This window comes from Phoenix dactylifera, chromosome 11 (genome assembly GCF_051530095.1).
Source record: "Phoenix dactylifera cultivar Ajwa chromosome 11, Ajwa_hap1_PhDact_Kaust_v1.1, whole genome shotgun sequence".
Classification (NCBI taxonomy): Eukaryota; Viridiplantae; Streptophyta; class Magnoliopsida; order Arecales; family Arecaceae; genus Phoenix; species Phoenix dactylifera.
Window position 1 is genome coordinate 30,069,278 of NC_143200.1, and position 27,400 is coordinate 30,096,677.

Consider the following 27,400-nt stretch of genomic DNA (forward strand, 5'->3'; position numbering starts at 1 on the left):
TATTAATTAATCAAACATACAAAAATTATTTTTCTTAGTATTATATGTCCAAAGACCAAATTGTTAGAATACAGATGCGTACTTTGTTAGGACACTTTGGTTAGCCGGCTCCTGAACTGAGAGAAACTGAGTTGCCCAGAGATTTCATCAAATATCGTATCTGTATCCCTAACTTAGATATCAGATCAGCTCTGGTATGTTCTACATCTCCCCTGGGAACCAATTCTGCAGCTTGAAGCATAAAATGAAGCATGCCTCTTTTTTCCGGGTACATTCAAAAGGAAAATCAGACTCAAACTCTTACAAAACCAGACCTATATCATCGTCCATTAACAGAATTAAGGTTAGAAGGAATTGTATCTCCCTATTTCTAACATCTTGGATCCTGATGCCACAAAATCAGTCACCTGATTACCTTCCTTGAAAACCTGGGACGCTTTAAATGCCCAAATGGCTCGCAAATGAAGCAAATGCTTTCAAAAGCCAGCTTACACACAACGCCTCTGTATGAGGTAGCCCAGAAACCTCTATCTTATAAATAAAACAGGAAATAGCATTAATAAGATATTATTGTTCCCTCAAACAAAAATTTGCATGTGATTTAACTTGAACAGAAAACTTTGATTAGACCACTTAAAAGCGTGCCTTCCTTTTGCGAGCTGTGTATTTTGTATCAGGAGGTATATCATGCCCTTTTCTTCTCATCTGTTCCTTTTTCTTAAGAACCCATTCTCTCCCTTTCCCTTTTTTGTTTACTTTTAATTTCTTCCTTGGCCGGTTTCGATCATATATGCCAACCTGCATCCAAATAAATTGAATAAATAATTAGTTAAAATTCATTGTTAAGAGATGAATGAGATATTCCAGTTATAACGCTAATCTCATTCTTCCTACTAGCATATTAGTCGCTCACAAAATTTTGTATTTAGCAATAACATGAGCCATAGCCCCAAACCACCCACACGTTTCCAGAGTTTCACCAGTCTAAAAAATTTCAAGTAAAATTCCTTTTTATTATTAGGACAATGTAGATCACCATGACGGTATCTCAGACATTGTAGATCACCATAGGCTACATCTGGGTTTATACTTATATAGGATTTTGTGCAACTCAGTCCCAACTGAAATGGTTTGCACCACGCTTCCAACAAAAAAATGTCAGGAAATAGGCAAACAATTCAAATCGCTATGGCATGTCCTACCAAATAGATGGTTACAATAATATCCCAGGAAATAAAAAGAATCATTGACTTTCAGGGGGATTTTAGATATAAGCTTACCGTTTGACTTTCATCATCACCACTCTCATCGTCATCACTGCACATCTCACCATCTTCACCTCTGCCCTTTGGAAGCGATGTTTGCATGGAAGGTGGACCACAAGTGAGAACAAGGTAAGCCTTCCTTGCTTTTGAACTGTCATTAGTAGAATGCCTTAGCTTAGAAAAATCATTTAACATAGAAAAATATAAAAATGAAAAGAATCATTATTTGCGCAGAGATTTCAAAAGTTGACAGTATACAATGATGAAGAACGGAAAAATATGTTAGGAAGGTGAAAAGATTGCAGGCAAGTGGGTGGAATCCTGCCTTAAAATCATTAGAGAGACATTTAATTACTTTCAGAAAAGATAATATGAATAATGAGAATTATCCAGAGAATTTTTAGCACACTTTCCATAAAATAGTGTTGTAACACCCCTCAAGTGCAGAGGTCAACAAAAACACTCAACCAAATGTATAATCTCTAATAAAAAAAGATGGACCGGGAGACCGATTGCAACCATTCATTTTAAAGTATGATTAAAAGAACTTTTTATATCTACATACACATGCAAATAACCAGCATGATAAGAATCGTCTAAGGGCATACACGTTAACAATTTGATATGAACATAACTTTGGCTCCTACCAAATGACAACTTCTACTGCAAATCTGTAATTCATAATGTGGCTAAACTTATAGACAATCACCAGCAAACAGAGTTGACAGAAAAGATAATTTAAGAGAAAATTTTAAAAAGTTGCATGGTTGAACAAATGGTTAGCGCATATAGCTTGGACATATAAAACCCATCATTGGTAGGTGTTTCCTGTGGATACCTGTGAGGCCAGTCAACAACAACACCACCTGCGAATCCAGCACGCATGGCATAACTCATGATCATCTCACTCTGATTTATATTCTCAGCATATAGCTGCAACACTGCTCTAGCTCCCCTTGCTAAGCATCTATATAATGATCCAAAGAAAGCCCTGTGAAGCAACCGCAGCAACAGTTAACATGATGATGACAGGAAAGACATGATATTTAACAGAATTTATGCAATCAAAATAAGAATATGAATCAAGCACATACCTTAATCGCATCCTTGGTTCATGAGAGGACTTGTCAGCGTAACATAACCACTGCAAAATCCAATTCAAAAAAGAAAGCTCAATTAAGCAGCACATAACAGAAGCAAATAAGCTTGAAATCAACAACCACCACCACCACCACCACAATAGAATCAACTTAACAATCAATTTTTTTATTATGACAGCAGCATAATTCTAATACTACAAAAGTAGCCTGTCCAATTGTGCAATGAAATGGGCATACAATCAACATTAAGGGCTTGTTTGGATGTGGTTCAGTTTTACAAAGAACAAATGAAGGGAGGCAACTTAAGAAACAGGGGCAGCTCAGCACAACAAATCCCTAGTTTCTAGGAATAAGATAGATCACCTGAAGGGACACTCGTTATCCATAAAAAAGGGGTAAGACAGGAATGGATTAGCCAATCATTCATTTATTTTGAACAAAAAACTACTCTTGTCAGCACCTAATGTCCTGGTACTGGATTTCAACATCCAAAAAGGCCCTAAAAGCAGCGTGACTTCAAAATCCTACAACAATATACAGGATGAAGGTCGGGCATTTGTCAGAAACATGACACCGTAACTTACTTTTCCGGTTGAGGGAGTCTTTGACTTAAGGTACGTGTTCCATCAGGAGTTAACTGACTGAAAGCTTGATTCAAGAATACATGACCAACCAGTTGGGCATCTGTCTATCTAGAAATGGAGGCTAATAAGAGTGCAAGTCTGATTTTTTTGCATGTGGTTCATGTTCAGAGTTCAGCTAGAATAGGATTATTTTATAAAAAAAATGAAAAAAAAAGCATAATCACTGGAAACTTAGCAAGGGCGAAATTCTGTTTTTCTGTAGAATAGCAAGTGACCAAAAGCTAGAAGACTCTTTTTCACTTCAAAGAATTTAAACAAGGGTGGTAGAAGTACAAACAAACCTACAACAAGATGCTTGATCTTGAATCAAGGTATACCGTCTCGGTACCGAACCCCATACCGGTGCCACACTAGCATAGTGTCGGTACAGTACGATACGCAGTTTTTTTTTTGGCGTACCGACACTTTTTGGCGTACCGAGTGTCGGTACGCCACCGGTACCGGTTCCGTCTGGTACGGTACGGCATACTATATTTTGAATACACAACAGTGTCAAAGGTTTCCATAATATTTTACCGTAATGTTAAATGCCCATTATGACTAAAGAAGGCTACCAAAATCATCAAATAGTTGAATTGATGAAACTCGACAGTTCCCAATGCAGAAATTGGATGCCGCAGCACAAATAATCTTAATGGAAAGTAAACATGTATCAAAAGTCATAAAAAACTGAGTATCTTTTTTAACACAAAACTCAGCATTAGCTTGATACTATTCAAAAGTGACTCCTGGAAGGGAAAGAGCTCATGCATCAAGAAAATATGAGAATTTTTAAATCTTAACTTGCAAGCCCCATCTAGAAGAGCATGGCTTTATGAATCATATTATCTGTCAAAATTCCAGAATTTCTATTATTGGCTCTCAACCTAATATCAAACAATTGCAAATTGGTGTCAAACTATGCGCCAGCACTTCTTTTCTTTTCTTTTTTGGGTGTCTGTTGCTACAAATAAAAGGGAAATTTAACAAGCTTATTCAATGAGCTTCTTTTACTAGAAGAGATGGATAAAATTAAAATGATTAGGATATGGTTTTAACTATCAATAGCTAATCATTTGTTTACATGCTTGGTTTTATTTATACCTCCACTTTTAGGTTACAAGATGTATTCTTTAAAATTTTTATAGATGTTCCAATAGAAAGATGAACATGCTTAATACATGAGTTAGACGATTCAAAAGATCTTAAAGGAGATTTTGATTAAAATAAAAAAATTTACCGGCAAATCACACTTCCATACCATGACAAGCAAGAAACTGCATCACCTTGTTGACAAACACCCCCCAACCCCCCGCAAAAAAAAAAATCAAGTAAAAGCATCAATTTGCCTTCTTGCAAAAGTTTTACTCAAATAGGATATCACCAATGAATCAAGAAATGTAAAGCATACAAAATACAACTGTATTGTTTCCAATTGCTCTTTGGAATAACATGAGATTAGTTATTGTAGTCTCTTCTAGTGACTGATTGTCCATTCTTTGACACAATTGATTATCATAGTTTCTCCAATGCCCTAAATAGGAATAAGTCAAGGGTTGATGCTATTACAAAAAGACACATATGTATGTATATGCATATGTACCCATGAATGTGTATGGGTCTGTATTTATTCTAGGAGGTTGTGGTGAGAAGCAAGTTGGGAAGCAAACAATTGAGAACATATGGAATAGAAAGAAGCAAAAAAAAAAAAAGAATCAATATCAGTTAAATCTAATTGAGAATACACAGGATAAGGTTTTCAAAAATACTAGATTTGTATCCCAGCAACAAGAAACCATTTGTTATGACCAAGAATACTTCTTTTTGAATGGTACATGGAAAAGACTTTAAAAAGCCAATCGAGATACTAAGCAAACCCTTCATGATGCCTCTTTACATATAAAGCTTCTCGATACTAGCTACTGAGGATTATATGTCATCATTTCTTTTGATAAGATTCATATTATCATCGCAAGAATTTAGAATTCTAAATATTGTTTTAAACGTTTCAAACAAATTATTCCTTTTTTAAAAAAAACACTATGCAAAAAAAAAATCATCCTGCCAAAATTCATTGTATAACAAAAACTAAACTACAAACACAGGATGGCTAGAAATTGCAAGGACAAATTATGGCAATAACATCAAGAAAAACATGAAAAACATTGCAAAAGGCACATTTTTAGCAAAATTGCAAACCATATTGATATTAATAAAAAATTCAACAAAGAAACAAGAAAAATAACAAGCATATTGTCAATTAGCTAGTCAGAAGAAAAGGAAAGAGAAGGGGAGAAAATTGCCAACCTGAACGGCCGAGATACTGATGGCACCATCAATGACTCCTGGTCTCAAGCCTAGGCCCTATAATTTAACTTAATATCAGATCAGTTCAGATTGACAATGTAAACAATCTGTAATTGCATTACTGCAAACTACCCTAAAACATTTTCCATGAATTTCAAGTAATCATAAGCAAGAACCAAACTTAATGCAATCCTTATTTAGATGAGAGCAAGTGATATTAATATGAATAATCTCCATATCATATGAACATGGTAGCAAAAACCAAAGATACTCCATTATCAAATTCATCCTATAGTCAAGTCCGATACCCCCCCCCCTCCCACAAAAAAAACACCAAAAGATATATTTGGGAGCTGTTGTCTTCATATCAATCCCACTCAGGTGCATTTTTCAGTCCAACAGACCAAGCTGGCTACTCAGTATGAAGAGCAGTCTAAAAAAAACACCAGAAGTTATATATTTGGGAGCTGTTGTCTTCATATCAATTCCACTCAGGTGCATTTTTCAGTACAACAGACCAAGCTGACTACTCAGTATGAGGAACAGTCAGTTAGGGCTGTTAATGAGCCGAGCTGCTCGGGCTCGGCTCGGGCTCGGCTCGGTAAAAGCCCGGCTCGGGCTCGGCTCGTTAGTCAAACGAGCCCGAGCCCGAGCCCAATATGAGGCTCGTTTACATCCGAGCCCGAGCCCGAGCTTGAGCCCGAGCAGCTCACGAGCCCAAACAAGCTTGGACCTTTCGCTATTTGCTGAATGCTAATTGCTAAACAAGGAAACAACTCTCATTCTCTCATGACCCACGGCCCACGGGCCCACCCAGCCAGCCTCCTTTCGAGTGTGACTCCCGAGTCCCGACTCCCATGGCCAATAGCCAAATCCCATTTTCCCCAGCCCCCAGGCCCCCCACCGTCGACCTAAATGCTCATGCCCTAATCTCCCTCAGACCTCAGTCCCTCTCGAGTCTCGGCCTCTCCCACTCCCAGGCTCCCAGCCCTCCCCCGACTTGCTACGGCTGCCCTAGTTCCTGGATCCGGCGTCCGGCGATCCCCTTCCGGCCTTCCCCGACTTCCTGAAGCCCCAGCTCCGCCGCGCTCCGCCTTCCTTTGCCCGCACGCCGCGCCGCCGGCCGTGAATCCCGACTCCACAGACAGCAGTCACAGGCTCACAGCACCACCGAAACCTCCCCTCCAAACCCTTCACAGGCTCCGCCTCCGGCCCTCCCTCTCCTTCGAACCCCTCACCCCTTCCATCATCTAGACCTCGACGAGACGACGACTCGACCCCTCGACTTGCTCCTCCCTGATCTTTCCCGACTCCGACTTGCTGAGTTGCTGCGGTGCTGACCCCCGACCGGCGACCGGCCGACCCCGACTTGCTGGTGAGTTTCCTCTTCTTTCCTCACCGTCCATCATCTCTTTGCTCGGTTGCTCCTCAGTTCTCAGTCCGCGGCCGAGCATCCGGCGCCCGCAGCGCCTGCGGTCGACCCGCGGCCGACGTCCGTGCCGGTGGTGCTCGCGGCCGCCCCCTTCTTTCTTCTCTTCTTTCTTTTTTTCTTTATTTCCTTCGTTCTTCTCTCCTCCCGTCCTCCGACGAATGATAGGGATGGGGCGCCGGCCGCCGGGGCAGGCTCGGGCTCGGGCAAACGAGCCTCACGAGCTCGAGCCCGAGCCGGAGCTGTGCCAGGCGAGCCCGAGCCCGAGCCCAGTACAGGGCTCGGTACCGAGCCCGAGCCCGAGCCCGAGCCTAGACTTTTATAGAACGAGCCGAGCCGAGCCTGCTGTGGCTCGGGCTCGGCTCGGCTCGTTGACAGCCCTACAGTCAGTTTACCATTGGAACGGGCCCTGAACAAAATAAAGTGAAGAAGCCAGAACAGAAAGCATCAAAAATCACACATTATAACTATAAAGTACTTGATATCTTTTATTGTATCAAACTTATTCAAAATTTCTTCACAATTATTATCATGCAAGTACTTCTACTATGCAAGCTAACAAAAAATTTTCCAGCATTTTTTTCCCGAACATGCTACTGCCATCATTATGCGAGTAAATACGAATATCTTTTATAACAGTTCCAAGGCAATGTTTTAAATATGAATGGTATTGATCTCAAATCCACATTTAGTAAGACACCTAAGGTAGAGCTTAAAAGCATTTTCTGTATAATCCTGCTAAAGAAGGTCCCTAAAACAGGGTAAAAGGAATCTGTAAGAATATAAATATCTGCTAATAGCTGGCCTAGTATTCCATATTCTTTTGATTTTTTTTTCCTCTGAAGTAGATCTAGACTCAACTTCAAAGCAGAACATCAGCAAGATGCAATATATTGCATTACTTTAGCATTAACCAACACCAGGCAATATAGATCAATCCAGGTGGTTCCAACCTAAGAGGATACATAATTTTGAACATAATTCAAATTGTTGGCATGAACCTGTCAGTTGTAGGCCTCATTTCGTCACATCCCAAGCAAGATGCAGTCTACTCGAAAAGTTACTTCAGATTTTCAAGCAAATCAAAGATAATTTTGGCTCATGGCATGTGTTAGTACTGCATGGTGCCAACCCACACCAGAATCAAATAGCATTGGAACATCAAGGCTATCGAGATGAATTAATGAATTGCGAGATAGACCATGAAGTACCTACTCTAAGATGACCTATCATCTGTAAATTTACAAGTGAAATTTTGATGGCAAGAGGACCAAAAATGAATGAGACAACCGCGCAACAAATTAGAGTTATACCTGGCCCATATCAGCAAGCAAAAGATCACCCTCCGCTTCACGCTCCAGCGCGACATCTGAACAGAATTAAATATAGTCACGAACAAGAAATATTGGGGTGTGGGATGAAAAACAGAAACAAGTTATAGAGTAATCTTCACAATTTCTTTTTTTTTGAAAAAAAAGGCAATTTACTCACCAAGCATTGACTGTGAAATGTCATAGCCAATCCAGTGGTGCCCATTCTCGGACAGGGTCTCACCACTAAGTCCTGAGCCGCAGCCTGATGAAGAAATAAAAAAGATCAGATGAAGAGAACAAGTCAGCTCCTGTACGCAGGTGAAGTAGAAAGAATCTGGTAAATCACTTGGTCATCAACAGCAAGCAATACTCCATTCAAGAAGCATAATTATACAATGTCCCATGGAATTTCCCAAGATAGAACTGTTTATTCCGCATCCAATTTAATGTTCTTGAAAGAGATAACGATAAATAGAAGTGTCGATCTCAATTTTTCGAGAACATGTTCGACTTTGAGGAACGCAAAGAATCCGCTCAAAAAAAAACAGAAGAAGAAAGCAGAGATATCAGAAGCGGGAATCGGACCTATATCGAGCAGCAGCCGGGGAACCCCGTCGTTGGGCAAGGCAAGAAGCTCCAGAGCCCTCTCAGAAATCTTCGCCTGAAACAATAATTAGGGGACAAGTAGATTATAACCCCTAGCAACGAAAGAAGATTATAAACCCTATTAAAAAAAAAGAAGGAAAAAAAAAAAAGAAAAGGAAGGGAGACACAGAGAGATGGAGAAAGAAAGAAACAACTGACTTGGATTTCGATGATTCGAGAGGAGGTGGTATACTTGCGAGCCTCCGCCTCGTTGTAGAAGATCTCCGGCGGGGCCTGTATCTCCGGCCGCGGCATGACTCTATTGTATCTCGCCTCTCTCTATCTCCACCACCAAAAGAATCGAGAGAACGACGGCGGCAAAACCCTAACAACTCTAAAAACCTGCAGAAAGTAAATTGAAACCCGAGCGATGCGAGCGAGGTAAAGAGATAGGAAGTTCTTGGCTGTGATAAGGATGGTCTCCTTGGGCGGCTGTCGACGGGGAGGCGGAAGTAGTCGGCAAGGGGGAGGAGAGGGCGGAGGCGGAGGTCTGGAGGAGAGGAGAAGAGGGACAGGCAAAGAAGAGAGCTCGGGAGGTTAAGAATCCGGAGGCGAGGAGAGGGGAGAGCGAAAGAGAACTCGGGCGGCGCCATTGGACAAACACCAACCCTAAGGAGAAGTCGCGGACGGTGGACCTCGCGGTGAAATCGGGCCGAGGCGGGGAGTTGGGCCGAGGCGGTGAAAGCGAGTCGAGAGGGATAGTTGGGCCGGCCCTTGTCTTTTGTGATCCTTATCAGCTCAATAGTTAAATAAGTTATACGGATTAAACACATCATATATTTAAAATATGTATCTAATTCAATTAATAAACATATTAAATGCGTCAACTTGTTTACGACCTAAACTTGTTTAGGCCAAATCCAAACTTGTATATGACGGATCGAACGCAGATTGGATTGGTGGGTCGGGTTATATTTTGCCATCCCTACCCAAGAGGGCGACATGCAGCTCGGACCCTGGCTAATTTTAGAACTCTTGGGGGATTAAGTTAAAAATCCCTGGTGCCACGTGGCAGGAGAACTTTTCCTGTGTACCCAAAGAGGGCGCCGCGTAGCAGCACTCATTCCAGTCGGGCTAAAACCAGCCACGGAAGCAGACTGGGTCCGGTCGCATCAAAAGCCCGGATGCCTTCTACTTATGATTAATTTTTCAGGATTCTATCTGAAGGCAAGAATTCAGACTGATCATGCGAGAAGGACACAACACCGCGAGACGCATCAAAAGAGAATTTTTTGAAAAAAAAAAACATGTCTCTAGAGTAAGAAATGAGCCAATATTATGGATCAAGCTTTCCCTATGGAGTCCGGTGAATTAAATAAATATTTAGCATCGAGAGTATTCAAACCTAAAAACTTCTAACAAATTTGATCTCTACTGCCATATTAATTAACCACTAAACTCAATCAAATATTTAGGCCAATAAAGAACAGGTTAACAATGTCCATCATATTTAATATGTACAGGGATGCAAATACGCTAGGTTGGGCCATGCCCCAACCCAAGTTTGGCCCGAATTTTTTTTTATCAAGCTTCAGGTTAGGCTTACTCTCAAGAAATTTGGAAAATCCAGGCACAAACCTAATCCGAGCTCGAGTTCAAGCTCAACTTGTAATCGGATTCGATCGGTCCCATCATCCCTAGCTCCACTCCGCCGCCTCCCATGGCGGCACTATCACCATGTGCAAGCTCTTCAATGCTGACTCCCCAGCCGCTCAGCAAACAGCTCCGCCACCCGCATTGCACTCATCGTCCCCATGAAGTAGAGGTCCACCTACACGTACACCCACCTTACAGTTCATATTTGAATGGTTGGCGAGGATCATGATGTTGGTATTGAGAGCGCTAGTGTCATCGAGGTAGGCATTGTTGAGGGTGGTGCTCTGGATGTTGAGGTAAGGGGTTTTGGAACATATGATAAGGTAAATTATGAGGACAACAAGGATGATGATCGTTCACATGAGGGCGCAGTAGGCTTCGGCAAACCACATGGCGGCGAGGGCGTGTTGAGAGGATTGGTAGGATGCGAAGCTTCAAATCAGTGAAAATCGAGTTGCTCCGTAGGCAAAACCAACCTCAGTGGAATCGAAGTCTGGGTAGCGATTTTCAAGGGTGAAGGGTGCATAGAAGACCTAGTTTTCTTCAAGAGTTACTTCAAGAGAAGACCTCAACCAAGAGATCATGCCTCGTCTTGGACTGGACCCAATTAGACCACTTTAAGTTATTAAATGGTCGGGCCTCAAGCCTCATTTAGTCTCGACTCTAGGTTGCCTTAGGCTTGAATTCGGGCTTCATTTTTTAGCTTGCTTCATGCTCAGTCTTGGGTTAAGCTCGGACCAAGCCAAGCATCTATCTGAGTCTGACCCGAGATATTTATGGCCTCTCCTTTTAAGCCCAAACCTAAATCAAATTTTATCAGGCCTAGGCCATAGCTCAACCCGAAGTCAGCCTATCCTAACTTGTCTGATTGGGTCCACTTCTAACCCTAAACATGCAATAGTCATTCGATGCTATCAATTTAGAAATAAGAAATGCAGCAAAACTCAATTTGCTTTCAAATAAAGTCAGGGCAAGTTTAGGTCAAAAAAAATCTGTTCATACCTAACAATGTAAACCTATACTTGAACAATTTATTTTTTTATAAACTCATGTGTATCCACCAAGCAATTAAGTTTTTACTCATCCATCATATACACATGACTCAAAAAAGCTAATAAAATATAGAGTGTATTTGGCATTGCTTATACCTTATGAACAGAGGAGAAGTCAGAAATTAAGTTTTCTAGCTTTTCCTAAGAGCATTTTTCCTTGTAGAAGCATTCTCTATATAATATTACCAAACATGTATTTTTGAGAGTGTTTTGAACTTTAAAAGTTGCAAAACTACTTTTAAAGCAATATTAAATACACCCATAGTCTACAAAGATTATGAGCAATATAATTAAATTTAGCTTCAAATATATCATCATAATCTTAACAAAGTAAAAATTTAGGATATATGATAATTAAAATAAAACTAATTAAAATGCAACTCGAACATGCCAAAATCCTGCGACGCATCATGCCCATTACTCTCTAAAACCCCTTTTATCTTTTTATAGTAAATTGAACCACATTTGAGAACTATCGAATATTGGGTTTGCAAGCCAGTTGGCTCCTGATCAAATCAACTGACTACCTCATCAAGTCGCAGGGCCAAACCCAAACTCATTCATTTATAATTGAGTTGATTCCAAATTGATTTTGAACAGATCTTATCTTGTTAAACAATTCTTGTGTCCATCGAATCTTGCAGGTTGACGAGTGATGGTCAGATTTTATAACCCCTAACCTAGAGGACTAGATGGAGCCGATTTAATTTCATTGCACGAGTTATAAACAGTGACCATTTTAATTGCTCGTGTTTCGCAAAATTGCGGTGCGCAAATAGTGTACGTGCAGGAAGAAAATAAGGACAACATTGTAGAATGAAATGACGAGAAAATGATGATCCTGCTGCCACATCACACAACATGATTGATGTGGCTCACATGAACTAGCATGATGACGCAGGAATTAATATCTACCCACAGCGAGCTTTACTTCCTCCATGGGGCGGAAATTCACCAGGCCCTCCCGCCATGCGAGGACCATGAGATAAGAAAGCAGGTATTTGATCGCCCTATAAACACCAACACCCAATATTGTTTGACAATTTTACAGCATCAACAAACGCCTTAGAGCACTTCCCTCTTTCTTTTTTTTTTCTTGTTTTTTTTTGTTTTGTTTTTTTGTTAGGACGGGTGGATTATACCGGACGAGTAAGAATACACCCAATAAAATCAAAAAATAAAATACCTTCAAGTGCCAGGGGCAACTTTCCACCTCCAGACCATAAAATACTGCCGAAGTGATATGCTACATAAGGAGCCACCCAATCTGTAGCCTCATTGGCTTCGTGGTATGCATGCTTGGGCTGAAAGCCCCTCCATCCCTCAGACCCTCACCATAACCCAAATGTCCCGGAGAAATGGGTGGTCACAGCTCCTTATTGAATATAATAAAAGGCATGGAACTTTAGGCATCTCATAAAACATAAATTTGGGAAATCTACGAAGTTCTTGACATGTTTTTGTTACCTATATTCGACATCATATATTAATTTACACATCATTGCACCCCGACAGAATTCCTAACATCTAAAATCCAAACAGCTCCTTAACGGTCATCCAGATTGTGTTCTCTCTGCTCTAGTTGGTTTTCACTTGCACGTCTACTTCAATGCCCAGGCTGCTTTTCTTCCCAGGAGCTACAAAGACAACAGCATCATTCTCGCATATCTATAGTGATATTAGGCCTCCGCGCTTGGTTCACCAAGTGATCCATCAAAGATGACCTGCCAAAATTGATTCAGTACATGGACTTCCACCCACTTATTATGATAGGGATGGAGAATGGATGGCAATCGAAAAGAGACTGAAGCAGAGAACGGAGCCCGCAACCATATGGTGAACTAGGATCTGCCCGTCCTAATCCTTCAGTGTTCGTTAAATTTCTTCACACGAAGAGAGTATTCCACACACATGATACCTAATAAAGCAAACTAAAACCACAAGCTCATATTGTTCTCTTGAGAGATGACAGAAATCTTATCAAAGGGCGACAATCCCCAGTCCTCATCGGAACTCTCTACTTTCTCTTCCTCCTCAGCAGGAGGTGCCCCGGGAGCAGCACCATCAGCAACAAAACCAGCTGCTGCAGCACCTGCAGCTGAAGCACCAATGAATGCCCCACCACCACCTCCACCAATTATCACCTGCAGCGCTAAGGATTACCATGTTCAAGCAACTCAACAAGTAACAAACCCCAATGGAATAAAAAAGAAGAAGAAGAAAAAAGAACATCTCTCATCCTTTGAAAAATAAAAAGTCATGCTACAAGAGGACTGCTCATGAACAGAGTGCCAAGTGGTTATCTTCACACGTTCAGCAATTCAAAGTTCACCCTCAAAACAACCTCCCCTCTACATGGGGGGGCAGAGTAGGCAGGATAGCATGCACCTTTCTTTCTCACATAATGTCACCAAAAAATATACACACTAGGCCTAGCATAGACAGATATGAAAGAACGTTATCGTATGAAATTACACCAGAATTGTTTTTTTTTTCCTCAAAAAAAGGCAGAGCACAAGAAACACCAAACGACAACATAGAACACCAGAGGGGTAAGAGGGATGCAAGAGCACTTCAATCAATCCACCAACAAAAACTGGAAATTATCCAAGAGAGGATAACACAATAATCCAAAAGTTCTCAAAGGATTTAACAAAGCATAACAACCATTGAAAGGATAACATCTCACATAACCGCAGGTATCTAGTCAGCAAGCACAAAGAACACGATCAGATGTGCAAGAAGCATTACAGATCCAGATTTTAAGACCCTTCAGAAACCCAACTCAAAATAAATCTAGTCTCCAAGCAGGCAGTTCCCCAAAATTGAAGGAGACACTCAGATACAGATGCACTTCCAATTTTTCCATCCACGTACTTGATCAAGCACCATGCTAGCAAAAGCCAACTAGGCATTACTATTCACAGTTTAACACAAAAGCATCTGCACAAGGATCTCTAGCGCTAGGTTGCACAAACCCTTGGAAATATTGCACTAAGCATGCTTCTAGATACACAATATTTTTTCTGCTTCAGCAACCATTATTTACTAGGACCACTGCTACATTCAGCATATTAATTATTCACCGCACTCAAGACTTAGGCTCATCATGCTTCTTGATCCGTACGGTTCCTCCGTTGCACCGAAAAAAATTAACAGTTTCATGGCACACAAGAACTAGTATAACACATCACATATACATTCACCCTTTCAATCTTCCCCATCCATATACTTTCAAATACCCCCATTGCACTGTTACAACCATATCCCCTCAAAAAGACCTTACATTTCCATTTTCTCTAGCCCTAAGCCCTTGGATCGTTTATTTCTCATACTACTGAAGCATAAAAATTTAGCGCAAATGTTCACCTATTGTCCCTCTGTGGCAAAAATTCTTAAGATCTTCCAACACAAAACCCAAACCCTGAAAAGCACCTTTCCTTTTTCTTTGCTCCACATCATGGCGAAAAGAAAACAACCAAGACAATCAAAAAAGGTATGCATTCGGTATAAATCATGTAATGTAATCTGATCCTGAAATGAAATCCAGCGAATCAGTTGACTGACAAAGATCCAAACATCAAACTGAAGTACATTATAAACCCCATTATTTTTTTTTAAAAAAAAAAAGCAAAACACTAGCCAAACCCTAGATCCAGGTGCGATTCGGATGCCATATAATCCCCAACAACAAAGCTGAAATCAACAATGAGAGAGAGAAAAGAGACACCAGATCGATCACCAGGAAGACGGTGGAACAGTGGGAGACCATGGAGAAGGAGGTAACCCCGCCGGACAAGTCGGCGGCGAGTGCGGCCTGGACCAGCTTCCGCTGGAGCTCGTAGGTCGAGGACGCCAACACCTCAAGGTCGTCGAAGAGCTGCTTTGCGCTCCACTCAGCGCTGGAACTCCTACACATGAATGTGAACACCCCTATTCGATCCGAGATGATGAAAACCCTAACAGTAGCCTCAAGTCCACTCGCTCGAACAATACAGAGGATTGAAGAAACTCTAGGTCCGTTTTATAGTGCAGAGAATTTAATCCTTAAGACAAAAATGCCCGTGACCATTTTTGCTGCTGCACAGGTTTCCAATTGACAGGATCGGGCAGGGCCAGTCCAATGTCTAAAGTTGTGGGCCAGCCGCCCAGCTGTCTGTTTAGCATGCCAAGGCGCAACATGGCCACAAAACTGATATTAAGAAACTTCTTTAAAACTAAGGTTTTTAATTTTTAATTTACAAAAAAGCTTGCCTACAAAATGGTGTAGATATAGGAGACAAAATAATGAAAAAATTATTTGAAGTCGCACTTGAAGGACAGAGAGAAAAGCAAATCTGGGAACATATATGGTGATACTAACATGAATCAGCTTGGTTGTAACAATTCACCATTATGAAGAGAATATTCCATAAACATAACACCTAATAAACTAGGATCTGCCAGTCAAAATCTTAATATGAAGAGTGCATTCCATAAACATAATACTAATAAAGCAAACTAAAACTGCAAACTCATACTGTTCTCCTGAAATATAAGAATGGAAATCTAATCAAAGAGCGAGAATCCCATATCCTCATCACTCTCTTCTTTCTCCTCTTGCTTCTCCTCAGCAGGAGGAGCCTCCGGAGCAGCACCACCAGCAGCCGAACCAGCTGCTGCAGCACCTGCAGCTGCACCACCAATGAATGCTCCACCTCCACCTCCACCAATTATCACCTGCAGCACAAAGGATTACCATTCGAATACCGCATCATGTTAAAGCAACTCAGCAAGTAATAGACCCCAAGGGAAAATAGGGAGGAAAAAAAGGAAGAAAAAGAACCTCTATCATCTTTTAAAAAATAAAAAGTGATGCAACAAGAGGATTGCTTATGAACAGAGAGGGGCATGCAGTTATCCTCACACAGTCAGTACGTAATTCAAAGTTCACCATACAAACCCCAACCACACCCTCTCCCCGGAGTGACGGGGACAGACTATACAGGATAACTGATAAGCATGCACCCTTTTTTTTCACATAATGCCACCAAAAAAAGATACATAAAAGAAAATATTATATGAAACTACATCAGATTTTTTTCCAAAAAAGGATTTTTTTTTTTTGCTTTTAAAAAAAAGGCAGAGTGCAAGCAACAATGTAGAACGCCAGAGGGGCAAAAAAGGGCGCAAGAGCACTGCAATCCATCCACCTCCAAGAGAACTTGCCAATACTCCAAAGGTTATCAAAGCATATAATAAAGCATAACAATCATTGAAAGGATAACATCTTGCATAACCGCATGTATCTAGTCAGCAAGCACAAAGAACACAATGAGATGTGCAAAAGGCATTACCTAACTATATCTTTAGATCCTTCAGAAGCCCAACTCAAAATAAATCTAGTAGTTCATCAGGCAGTTCCCCACCTTCATTGAAGCAGATACTCAAAAACAGATGCTCTTCCAATTTTTCTATCCGGATACTTGATCGAGCTATGCTAGCAAAGGCTACTCATTATTTATTTACAGTTTAACACAGAAGCATCTGCACAAAGAACTCTCTAGCCCTAGGTTGCACACCCCCTTGGAAATATTGCAGTAAGCTTGCTTATAAATACACTATTTCTTCTGCTTCAGCGACCATTATTTCCTAGGGCCATACTGCTACATTCAGCAAATCAATTATTCACCCAACCATGATCCTGTCCGGTGCAGCCGGCACACCGCAGAATGATGTGCATCCCTGGATGGCCGGCATCAGGAGTGGATGGCCATCAAACAACATGCACTATGTATGACAAGGCATGCACTAGTAAACTGCATTGTTTGATGCCCGTCCAATAGTGGCCATCCATACCTGCACAGCACTCTGCGGTGCCGCGCGACAGCAAAAGATCCATGCTCTTGTTCACCAAGACTCGCCATGCTTCCAGATACGTACGGTGCCTCTGTTGCACCACAAATAATTAACAGTTTCATGGCCCACAAGGACCGGTATATGCATCCACGCTATCGAACTCCTCCTTCCGTATACATACAAATACTCCTTTGAACCGTTACCACCATCTCCTCTCAAAAAGACTTTACATTTCCATTTTCTCTAGCCCTAAGCCATTAGATCGTTTATTTATTATACTATTGAAGCATAAAGATTTCACGAAAATGTTAATCTATTATCCCGCTGCGGAAAAATTCTTGCCTCTGTCTTCTTTGGTCTTCTAAAACAAAACCCAAACCACGAAAACCCTTTTTTTTTCCTTCTTTTTGCTCCACGTCATGGCAAAATGAAAAAAATCCAAGAAGACCAAAAAAAAGTATGCATCCGGTAAAATTCCAAGATCCAGCGAATCTTGGAATGATAAACAAAGATCCAAACCCCCAAACTGCAGCGCATCATAAACCCTATCATTTTTTTTAAAGAAAAAAAATTATCTCCTAGCTTAACCGAAGATCAAGGTTTGATTTGGATGCAACGTAATTCCCGACAAGAAATCTGAAATCAACAACGGAACAGACAAAAGAGAGTCCAGATCGATCACCTGGAAGACGGCCGAGGAGGGGGAGACCATGGAGAAGGAGGAGCTAACACCGCCGGAGGAGTCGGCGGCGAGCGCGGCCTGGACCAGCTTCCGCTGGAGCTCGTAGGTCGAGGACGCCGACCCCTCGAGGTCGCCTGAGAGCTGCTTTGCGCTCCACTCGGCGCCGGAGCTCCTGCACACGAATGTGAACACCCCCATTCGATCCGAGTTGATGGAAACCTTGCCCTAGCCTCAAGCCGTCCTCCCGCTCGAACGATACAGAGGATAGGAGGAACCCTACCTCTCTCTCTCTTCGCTCACTTTTATAGTGCGAAGTACTTAATCCTTAAGACGAAAATGCCCATGACCCTCTTCCCTGCACTTGGGTTTGCCAATTGACCGGGCCGGGCCAATCCTATAGTAGCGGGCCAACCGCCCAGCTCTCCCTCTCCCTTTTTTTTTATCTTTTTAATTTTTTTTTAATAAGCATCAGCTGCTAGAATCCGCAGCCTGACTACCCTCATGAAACCAAGCCACAATACTGGACTTGTTGGTTGTTTACTTGGATTGGGTTAGGAGTCATAATTTTGACTTCAACTCACTTTCGATGATGTGGGATCTTGCCTGAGGTAGGTTACCAGACTTCTTTTCTTTGTTGATTTTAAAAACTAATATTAAGTTTTATTTTAATTTACAAAAAGGTGTATACATAAGTGCCAAAATAATGTAGAAATTATTTGAGGTCACGCCGGGAGGACCGAGGCGAAGCAAAACTGGGAACATAAATGGCGATGCTAGCATGTAGAATTCTTAGGCTGGAATATGACAGGAATCACCTTGCTTGTCGCAATTCGCAATTATAATTTAGGGAACTAGTTCATTGTGGCCCCAGAGGTATAACAAGAAGGCTCTGAGCAATGAGCATGCTGTGTGATTATTTTGCATTAGATTTCTATATTGTGTATGCTAGCACTGCCACTTAAAACACCTTAACGGTTATGCTAAATTTATAGAACTCCTTGTTTCACTCCATTCATTTTTTTGTATCAGGCTAGACCATACCCCAAACCAGCTTGAAAAAGGTTCCTACTTAAGCTGAAGGCTGAACCAGTTAACCATGGTGCTCAAGAAGCAGCAAAAAGGCTCTACATAAGCTATGAGATTATTTTTTGCATGAGAAAAATACTCCCACACGTAATGCCAGATTTATTTTCATGAATTCTCATCAAGCACTGCTTTACAGCCAAATAAAAATATAGGTTACTGAGAATGAGTTTCATGTCCTACCGCTGCAAATTCTTTTGAGGGCGCAAGCATGATTTCGCTCGCTAGTGTAAACTATATATCACTGACATCGATAAACTTAATGACTATCATTTTCCAATAACTTTTTTTACACTTCTCTCAGTTCTTTGCACCATCAGACTAATCAGTTGTGATACAGAGTTCCCACCAGCACTAGTCGATCCTTCTCGTCGCAAACATTTTCCATCTCGTTAGGAAGATCACCAGCCTCCCTCTCCAATGTAAATCTATGTATGCATGGAATTAGAAAAAATTAGCATCCTCCAATACAGGGTCATGCAGATGGAGTCGAGTACCAGGAGCCGTTACAACCGAGGTCTGTCCACTAGCAGAATATCCTTCCATGCTTCATAGAACATCCATGTAATGCCCGAAGAAGGCATGACCTTCAGACAGCTAGCACCCCACCCTCTGTAGAGACCCAACAGACCCTCCTCGCGAATGACCTCCGACAAGGCTGCTGCCATATGAGCCGGGCACCTTCCTTGCAGGGCTCCAACCATCAGCCGCTTCCTTGCCACTTCGAGTGGGAAACTGATTGTGCTTGCGGTAAAACCTGATGAGATGCAAACAACACAAAAGCAACTCCAGTAAATAATAGGCTACTATTTTGTTTCCCAATTACAAATCTCCGATCGATAAGAAAGATACATTGCTTTCAGCTTTCCCAATACCACTCCAGAACTTTGATGAACGAAAACACAGTTTCGCTTCTTGAATCACATCGGAAGCAATTCAGAAGGAAAAAAAGACCAGGGAATGTTTAAGCAAACTCTCACCTGAGAGAGCCCCAATAATCAGCAGCTCTGAACGGTTCAGAGAATTCTTCTTCTGTGCCTGGCAGTAAGATTTCTTCATTGACTCATACATCAAATAGTAGCACGTGCTGTATGGAAGCATGCCAATTAGTGTTGGCGAAAGGCCAGCATAGAAACCACCAATCCCATCATCCTTGTAGATCTTGCTGAAAGCAAGGCTAATGCTGGGGTAGACCTCTCGATTCACAGTCAAACGATCCTGTAAGAAATACAGTAATTGAAAAAACAAGACATTTGAAAAAGCATCACAAAATACCATACTGGTATGCAGTCGACAGTACCAAAGATCAATCAGTCTCACAAAATTAGAATAAGTTTTATGTGGTCTCTGATGTCTTGTTTTAACGTCTGACAACAGACACTGGTTATTAGTCTTAAATAGGAAACAACAAGAGGGACTTTGGTTTATAGCTGAAATATGTAAAATTTAAGGTGTTAGTTCTATGCAACATTGCTGGAACTAATCTAAGTAAGAATGAAACTTGCTAATTTATTGAATTTTTAAAAAAATATTCAGTGGAATTTAGGAAAAAATTCAGGATGATGCTTGCTTTCAAAATTGGGAAATTCAGTGACCAAAATGATAAAATCTAATTTAGAAAATCACAAACTACAAAATAACAAAATCTGATTTAGAACATCACAAACTAAAATTACATTAAGTAACAATGAGCAATGAACAATAGCTATATCTGAATCTACTTCAGGTCACAAAGTAATATTAAAGTAGCAAGTTATTGGATCAATATCAATGTCATCTTTTTCCACATTATGATATCATTGACCACTAGTTCAACCTATCTTTTTACCTTAATAACTTCGAGAGGATGGCATATGAGCGTGCTTACGATGCCAGCAGCTGCACCACCAAAAGCAGCTGGGAAAATCCATGGAAAGGAGAGGTCTAAATTGATATAACCAATATGCACCTTCGGACTTCCTTCTTTCCACTTCTCTTGTGCTGATGTTAAGGTCCTTTTGACACACTCAAATGTGGCAAGCTCAATTGCCTGGGTGGGAATTATACGGAGCATATTGATGGTGTTTCCAGCCCAAAGTCCTTGCCATCCACGCTCTTCAATGATCTCTATGAAACTGGCAGGAATGTGTCTGGATCCAACTCCAACAACCATTCTAGTTCTGCAAACAAGATGTCAATGCCATAAGATGTTTTCCTCAATCCTGACTTAGTCATCCTGAAAAGAATAATATCGGTGGTCTAAGATATCAAAGCTATCAATTGAAGAGTCTGACAGCTTTAGTTCACAAATGGCCATAAAGCACAAAGATATGCCCCTTGTTTTTAACTCCATGAACTCCAGGTTTTCCTTTTCTTTACTTCTTAGAAGTTAAAATAGACCAAAATGCTTGCTAGGTTCATGTGCTCAAGGCTTGTTATTAATAAATAAGTGATTCTAAAAGTCATTAGTTAAATAAATTATAGAAGATGAACTTTCAACTGGTTTAATATTTAAATAATATGATGAAGTTAGATATTATGACCTAAGGAATTGTATGATCCACAATACGGATCTAGATCCTACGATTCTAACTGATCACGATCCAAGGATGAGATCCAAACTGTAAGATCTGATCATGGATCATAAGATTTTTTAACAGCGATGGTTTCTAGAAAGCACATAAATAAAACATGTTCATAAAGAATCTACTGACAACAAATGCAATTAATATTTTGCCAACTGAGAACGGCATTAGATGTAAGCAAAAATTTGTGTAGTTAAATAAAGTTATGACAAGTGTCAACTGCAGTACATAACTCGATGAACTGAAATTTATGGTAAATAAGATTGCAGTAACACAAGTTAGTGAACTGAGCAAGATATAACTATGAAATTTTGAAAAGTAAATGGCAATCACAAGTTTCGGACATAGAAAAGATCTCTAATCACGAGAAGATTCTGGTATGCATTAAGGAAGTGACAATCATCACATATATGAATGCAAGAGAACCTAGCATGCAGCATGTAAAGAAAAACCCTTAACTGAAATTACATTTCTGTAATTTATAAATGTATGTATGTAGCATTTATATTTCAGTAAATCTAAGTCAGATGGCATAGTCTGAGTTCATGAATGGGTTTCAAATCTGAAATTAGATAAGATTTGCCTCATTGCTGCAGGTTTAGAATGTGAACCAAGTTCAAGAACTCTAAGTTGGGGTGAGCAGTGGAGTTTGTATTTGATGTTCATCGGTTCATGTGGTTCATCCTAGACAACTCCAGCTCCTTGGCCAGCATTCACTTGATGTAATATGAAAAATCCTAGGTAACTCCTGAGGTCTGCCTTTTGGTTTATCAACTTAAACAAAATCTATACAGATATCCATAGTTAAAAAGAAAGAAAGAAAGAAAGAAAATAAAAGGATGAGGATTTTTAGCAGCTGCTGCACCCTTTGCAAATTGAAAGCCAACTGGAATTTGAATCCATATCTTGCACGAATAAAATATGAATATAAAAAGATAGTGAGGGCAAAAGTATACATGGATTGAAATTTTGCAGAAGAATAAATTTTAAACCCAAATATCGAATTCAAGGGAAATATAATGAAAAGCCTGGAAAGAAAGAGAAGCCCACCGTATAGTCTCTAGAGGAGCAAGAACAGCTTTAGTCATGGCACCAGCTAATGCCCCACTGACAAACTCTCCGACTTCTCTAGTCCTAAAGAAGCTCTGCAGCAAAGCAAATAAAAGTTTATGGATCACCAGGCTACAAATCTATTATCACCATTCAGAGTTCAATGGTAGTTCTTAAACCACCTACGCACTTTAGATCGTTTTCACACTTGGACACACAAGAAGTATCTTGCCTGAGAACAACCTTCTGTGACAAATACAGCTTATCATAGAAGGGATTGGAAATTGGGAAACAAACATCATAGGCATGGTTCGCCGTACCAGCCCAAATCAGTCGGTACGAAACGTACCGTACCGGTTTGGTACTGGTATCCAATATTAGAGGTACATCGGTATGTAGAAAAAAATTTGTACCATGTTGATACAGTGCTAGTGTGGCAACCAAGATGGCGAAGCTTTGCTACTAACACATTAAGTTTATTTTAAGATGGTCTTGTTTGATGCCTGCACCAGTGCTCGAATGATGAGACAAACAAAGGCATTCAACCTTTCAATCCATATTGATCCCAAACACCAAGCAATTGCAATAATCAGAAACGCAGAACTCCTAATGGAACAGAAAGAGCTTCCCAAATATATATATATATATATATATATATATATATATATATATATATATATATATATATATATATATATATATATATATATATATATATATATATATATATATATATATATATATATATATATATTTGATTTTTTTAAAAAAAATCAACTTGTGGAATACTAAACCATTGTACTTCAAGGTGTCATCAGACCCTTCCGATTCCAAGACGAGGAATAGAGCTAAAAGTTCAAAAAAAGTGGGAACTTTGTAATGATGCATATAATTGGCAGAACATGGAAGGCTCAATCGAATTGGAAGATGCCGATCTTATTCAAAATCAAAAAGATGCGATTTTCACACGGGGAAGCAATGTAGGAGCAGAAAAAATAAAGAATCCATCTTTTTGGGAATTGAGAGACTCCTCTCCAAATCCGAAAGAGGAAAACAAAGCTGTAATCAAGGTGCGACCTTTGGCATGACGAAGAAAATACATAAACAAATAAAAGGCAGAGATCAAAGGAGAGACAACAGGAGGGATCAAACAAAACCACCTTGAATGCTCCTCCGACATCGGGGATCCGGATGCGGAGCTCGACGGCGGGAGCGTCTTTGTCGACGTCGAGTTCTTTGGGCACCGCCATCTCCACGGCGTAAGCATCCCCCAGCGGCCTCATCTCCCGCTTCTTCTTCCTCCTCTTCTGCGACTCAAACTTTAAACCCATTGTGCCGATCGCCTCTTCTCTTCCTCTATTTCTGGAAGCGTAAACAATTCTTGGAAGGCTGAAAAAAAATAAAACAAGAAAACGTGAGCAAATTGTAAGGTAGATTTTTTTTTTTTTTTTGCCCTTTCTTGCCTCGGCTTGTGATTTGTTTCTTCCTGTCTCGCGATTTTTTTTTCTTTTTCTTTTTCTCCCTTTATTTTTTTTTCAATTTTTTGTCCTTTTACCTTCTTTGGTTCTGCGCCGAACGTTTTCCAAGGGGACCGAACCCTAGCTTTTTTTTTGCTTCGACCGAACCCTAGCTTTGCGAAGCTAATCTTTTCACCAGGCGTATCGGTGGTAGCTTTCCAAGGTAAAGGGGACTGTATGGGTTTATAAAAGTATTTCCTTTCTCAAAAAAGGGGGAGTGTATGGGTCCCATTCAAGAACCCCCAAATTTGAGGAGTCAACTGAAAATTGTGCTTGGACTCTGACTTTGGTGATGGGTTCCAGCCATTGGCTAACTGGCTTGAGATGGTTCACAATCCACTCGGTTTAGAGGCATCAAGTTTTGATCACTTTATTCACCAGTAAATCAAAAATATTATTCAACAAAAATACCCTGACTGTTAAAATCCAATCCAAAAATTTGAGCTAGTAAAAGGAGAGACCTATGAACGTATAAGCACCACTAAAATTTTTAATCTATCCAATATGGAACTATACCTCATCACTAATAACTCAAAAATACAATTTAAAAATTATTAAGCCGGTGTGCAATATTCTGTACATCAGTGTATTGCTCTATTTTCTGCCTATATTGCAGTGGTTTTTATCAAGCCTATTTGAGAGTTGGATTTCATTGCAGAACATTGTTAACGCGAGTAGTTTTGCCATTGATATTTAAGCATCTAGTTGTGCTGAATCAATGATTTAGAGGTCTATAACTAGTTTTACTTTATATTGACAATTTTATAGCATAAAGATAGTTCCATATAGGGCTGAGAATGGGCTTAAATATAGAGCTTATTTATTTTTCAGGACAAGCTTGGGTGTATTATTGGCTCAGCTTGAGCTCGGCTCGAGCCCGAGCTTGAACAAGGCTAAAAAATGGAGCCCGAATTTAGGCCCAATCAAGTCTCAAGTCCATTAACATCTCTTTTGTTTTTTTTTTGAGCTATCAACTATCGAACACTAGAGTTTTCAAGCTTATATAGAATCTTCTAAAAATATAATAGTTGGATACGATTCAAGATATATTAAAGTGATAAAAATTTTGAATTATCAATAAAAAAAACTTGTTTGTGAATCGCAGTTCACACCACAAATTGGGACCGGACCAACAAGGTTCAGGTTGGGCCCGGACTTGGGCTCTCATCAGAGTCGGATAGGGCATGGCCAGGTCCCATCCAACCTACGTCTAATTCTAAATCTATACTATTCTGCTATTCATAAAAATATTAATACAGTTCTATATTTGAAAACATACCGATTGGGTCCGGCGACGCATGGAATTTTTGGCATCCCACCAAGCTCGGCCGATGTTAAGTGGATGGGACGGTGCATTATGGGCGTTAGTTTCGGTCAACCTTGGCCGCAGCCCGTCCCCATCTGGCTGCTCCTCTACGGCTCTAATCACTAACTCATGGGTCAACGAATCTTGTTCGAACGCATCCAGAAAGACTTCCAGTGGACTTCATTCTGCGCGCTGTTTCAGCGTCATCAATGGCAGGACTTGCTGGAAACCGAGTTAATTTATCTGCAAATTAGCATGCCATGCGGGGAAACGGACAGTACACCCAACATATCAAAGAAACTTGGGCATTGCTCTTTCCTAGTCTTATCAAAGCATACCAATTACCTAGTAGATGCAGTAATTGTTTTTTAAAAAACTATACAAACCATCATTTCTCAATGGATCCTTGGCCATATTAAGAGTACTGCTACATATCATCACTCAATTTATTGAAAGATTAGTGCAGTATGGGGGTGTGATGATGGTGCTCAATCAGTTATTGATTTCTGTATTTTCCAGTGAATAAAGTGGTAATATAGTTGGTGATCTTCGTTATTTAAAAAGGAAAAAAAAAAAAAAGAGGAAACATGTGTCGTTCATGTTTTGATCCTTGGCCATAAAAAATTTTCTTTGAAATAAATGCAGAGAAAGTTCCAAAGTATTTTTCCTGGATGTTGCTTTCGAGCTAGATGATGGCACGGAGGCTTATCTTTCCAAAAGAAGATGCCAAGCACGAAAGCGAATCCTAGCCTGAGGAGGCTAATCTAAAAATGTGATAATAATGCATGGTTGACGTGACGGCTAATCCCAACCCACCATGGGTTTGGGTTCGGGCCTTTAAGCAATGGTCGTCATGTCGTTGTTGCTTGTCCGGTCCACCTGCTGGGTACCATCAGCTTCTTAGCTTGCATAGCCAACTTCCTTTTGAAGCCTTCCTTTCAGTGTACGGACCATGTCGTCATTTTGTCAAGAAAATAGAAGAAAAAAACTTTGTTGACAAAAAAAATTCTTTTGGAATTTTCTTTTCTTCTGTTTAGCAGTACAAAAAAACAAATCAGTGGTAGAAAATTAAAGAGAAAATATTCTCTAACGAGCATAAAATTTTTCTATTCCAAAAGATGGTGATCTTGAGAAAGTATAAAGAGCAATCTCATATGGGTAAACTGCATATTACTTGAAAAAGCTCTTAAGATAAATATATATAAAATAATAAAAAAAAGAATGGACACCATGTTGGCAATAAAAATTTGAAGCAGAAATAAAACTAAACTATTCTACTTCAATAAATAATTGGCAGTAATAGGCTAAAATAAAAATTAAAAGTAAAAGTAGGAAAAATGAAATCCGAGATGCTGAGGCGTGGTATGTTGGTCACTTTCCTTGAAGTAGATTTCGCCGCCTTACAGTGCACTAGGCTTGGATGGCGTTCTACTCCTGAGATACAACAGCCTCTCGTTCCTTCTGCCTCAATGATTTGCACGGATCAAAAAAGGCTTCGAACCCAGAATCAATATGCAGCAAGCCCGTTAAACAATTTTGAAAGAAATATTTTAACTGGTAGGAAGAGAGAGTAGAAAAAGAAAAGGAATAATAAATTAATCTGTAGAGGTCGTCTATTTATAGACTTCTAACAGACGTATGGTTGCGAGCGCGTCTTTTGCGTGAGGCGCGAAACATTCGCGTGGATGGGCGCGTCCCTGAAGAGAGCGTCCCTCCGTGCCTTTTGCACGGTCGTAAAAGCAGACGGGCGCATCCCGTGCCTTTTGCACGGTCGTAAAAGCAAGGATGCTTTTACGTTCGTGCAGCAGCATTCTTGCTTTTACGTTCGTGCAAAGCTTGCACGGTCGTAAAAGCAAGGATGCTTTTACGTTCGTGCAGCAGCATTCTTGCTTTTACGTTCGTGCAAAGCTTGCACGGTCGTAAAAGCATGTGGGAAGAAGGGGGGTGACACAAAAAACCTTGTGAGTACAAACCCCACACACAAACCAACCATACCACTAAGAGATTGCAATAAAATAAAACATTTAATC

The 27,400-nt window shown here is 40.4% G+C and overlaps 3 protein-coding genes across 3 annotated transcripts; all 3 read right to left on the bottom strand.

Moving 5' to 3' along the window:
- Nucleotides 1-300: 300 nt before the first annotated feature.
- RID2 (S-adenosyl-L-methionine-dependent methyltransferases superfamily protein) lies at nucleotides 301-9,293 on the bottom strand. Its single transcript, XM_008803183.6, has 9 exons — nucleotides 8,842-9,293; nucleotides 8,623-8,698; nucleotides 8,216-8,299; nucleotides 8,038-8,093; nucleotides 5,296-5,352; nucleotides 2,360-2,409; nucleotides 2,104-2,256; nucleotides 1,281-1,416; nucleotides 301-798 (listed from the first exon to the last, which is right to left on the bottom strand). Exons 1-9 carry the CDS (start codon nucleotides 8,935-8,937, stop codon nucleotides 634-636), a joined length of 873 nt encoding a protein of 290 aa, XP_008801405.3. The 5' UTR covers nucleotides 8,938-9,293; the 3' UTR covers nucleotides 301-633.
- A 6,390-nt stretch (nucleotides 9,294-15,683) lies between these two features.
- LOC103715526 (large ribosomal subunit protein P3-like) lies at nucleotides 15,684-18,139 on the bottom strand. Its single transcript, XM_008803184.5, has 2 exons — nucleotides 17,851-18,139; nucleotides 15,684-16,049 (listed from the first exon to the last, which is right to left on the bottom strand). Exons 1-2 carry the CDS (start codon nucleotides 18,046-18,048, stop codon nucleotides 15,879-15,881), a joined length of 369 nt encoding a protein of 122 aa, XP_008801406.1. The 5' UTR covers nucleotides 18,049-18,139; the 3' UTR covers nucleotides 15,684-15,878.
- An 895-nt stretch (nucleotides 18,140-19,034) lies between these two features.
- LOC103715527 (putative mitochondrial adenine nucleotide transporter BTL1) lies at nucleotides 19,035-24,238 on the bottom strand. The gene is made up of 6 exons (XM_089926367.1): nucleotides 24,103-24,238; nucleotides 23,708-23,936; nucleotides 22,548-22,642; nucleotides 20,762-21,092; nucleotides 19,914-20,151; nucleotides 19,035-19,690 (listed from the first exon to the last, which is right to left on the bottom strand). The coding sequence occupies exons 2-6, from the start codon at nucleotides 23,876-23,878 to the stop codon at nucleotides 19,440-19,442; spliced, it is 1,086 nt and encodes a 361-aa protein (XP_089782493.1). The 5' UTR covers nucleotides 23,879-23,936; nucleotides 24,103-24,238; the 3' UTR covers nucleotides 19,035-19,439.
- Nucleotides 24,239-27,400: the final 3,162 nt, after the last annotated feature.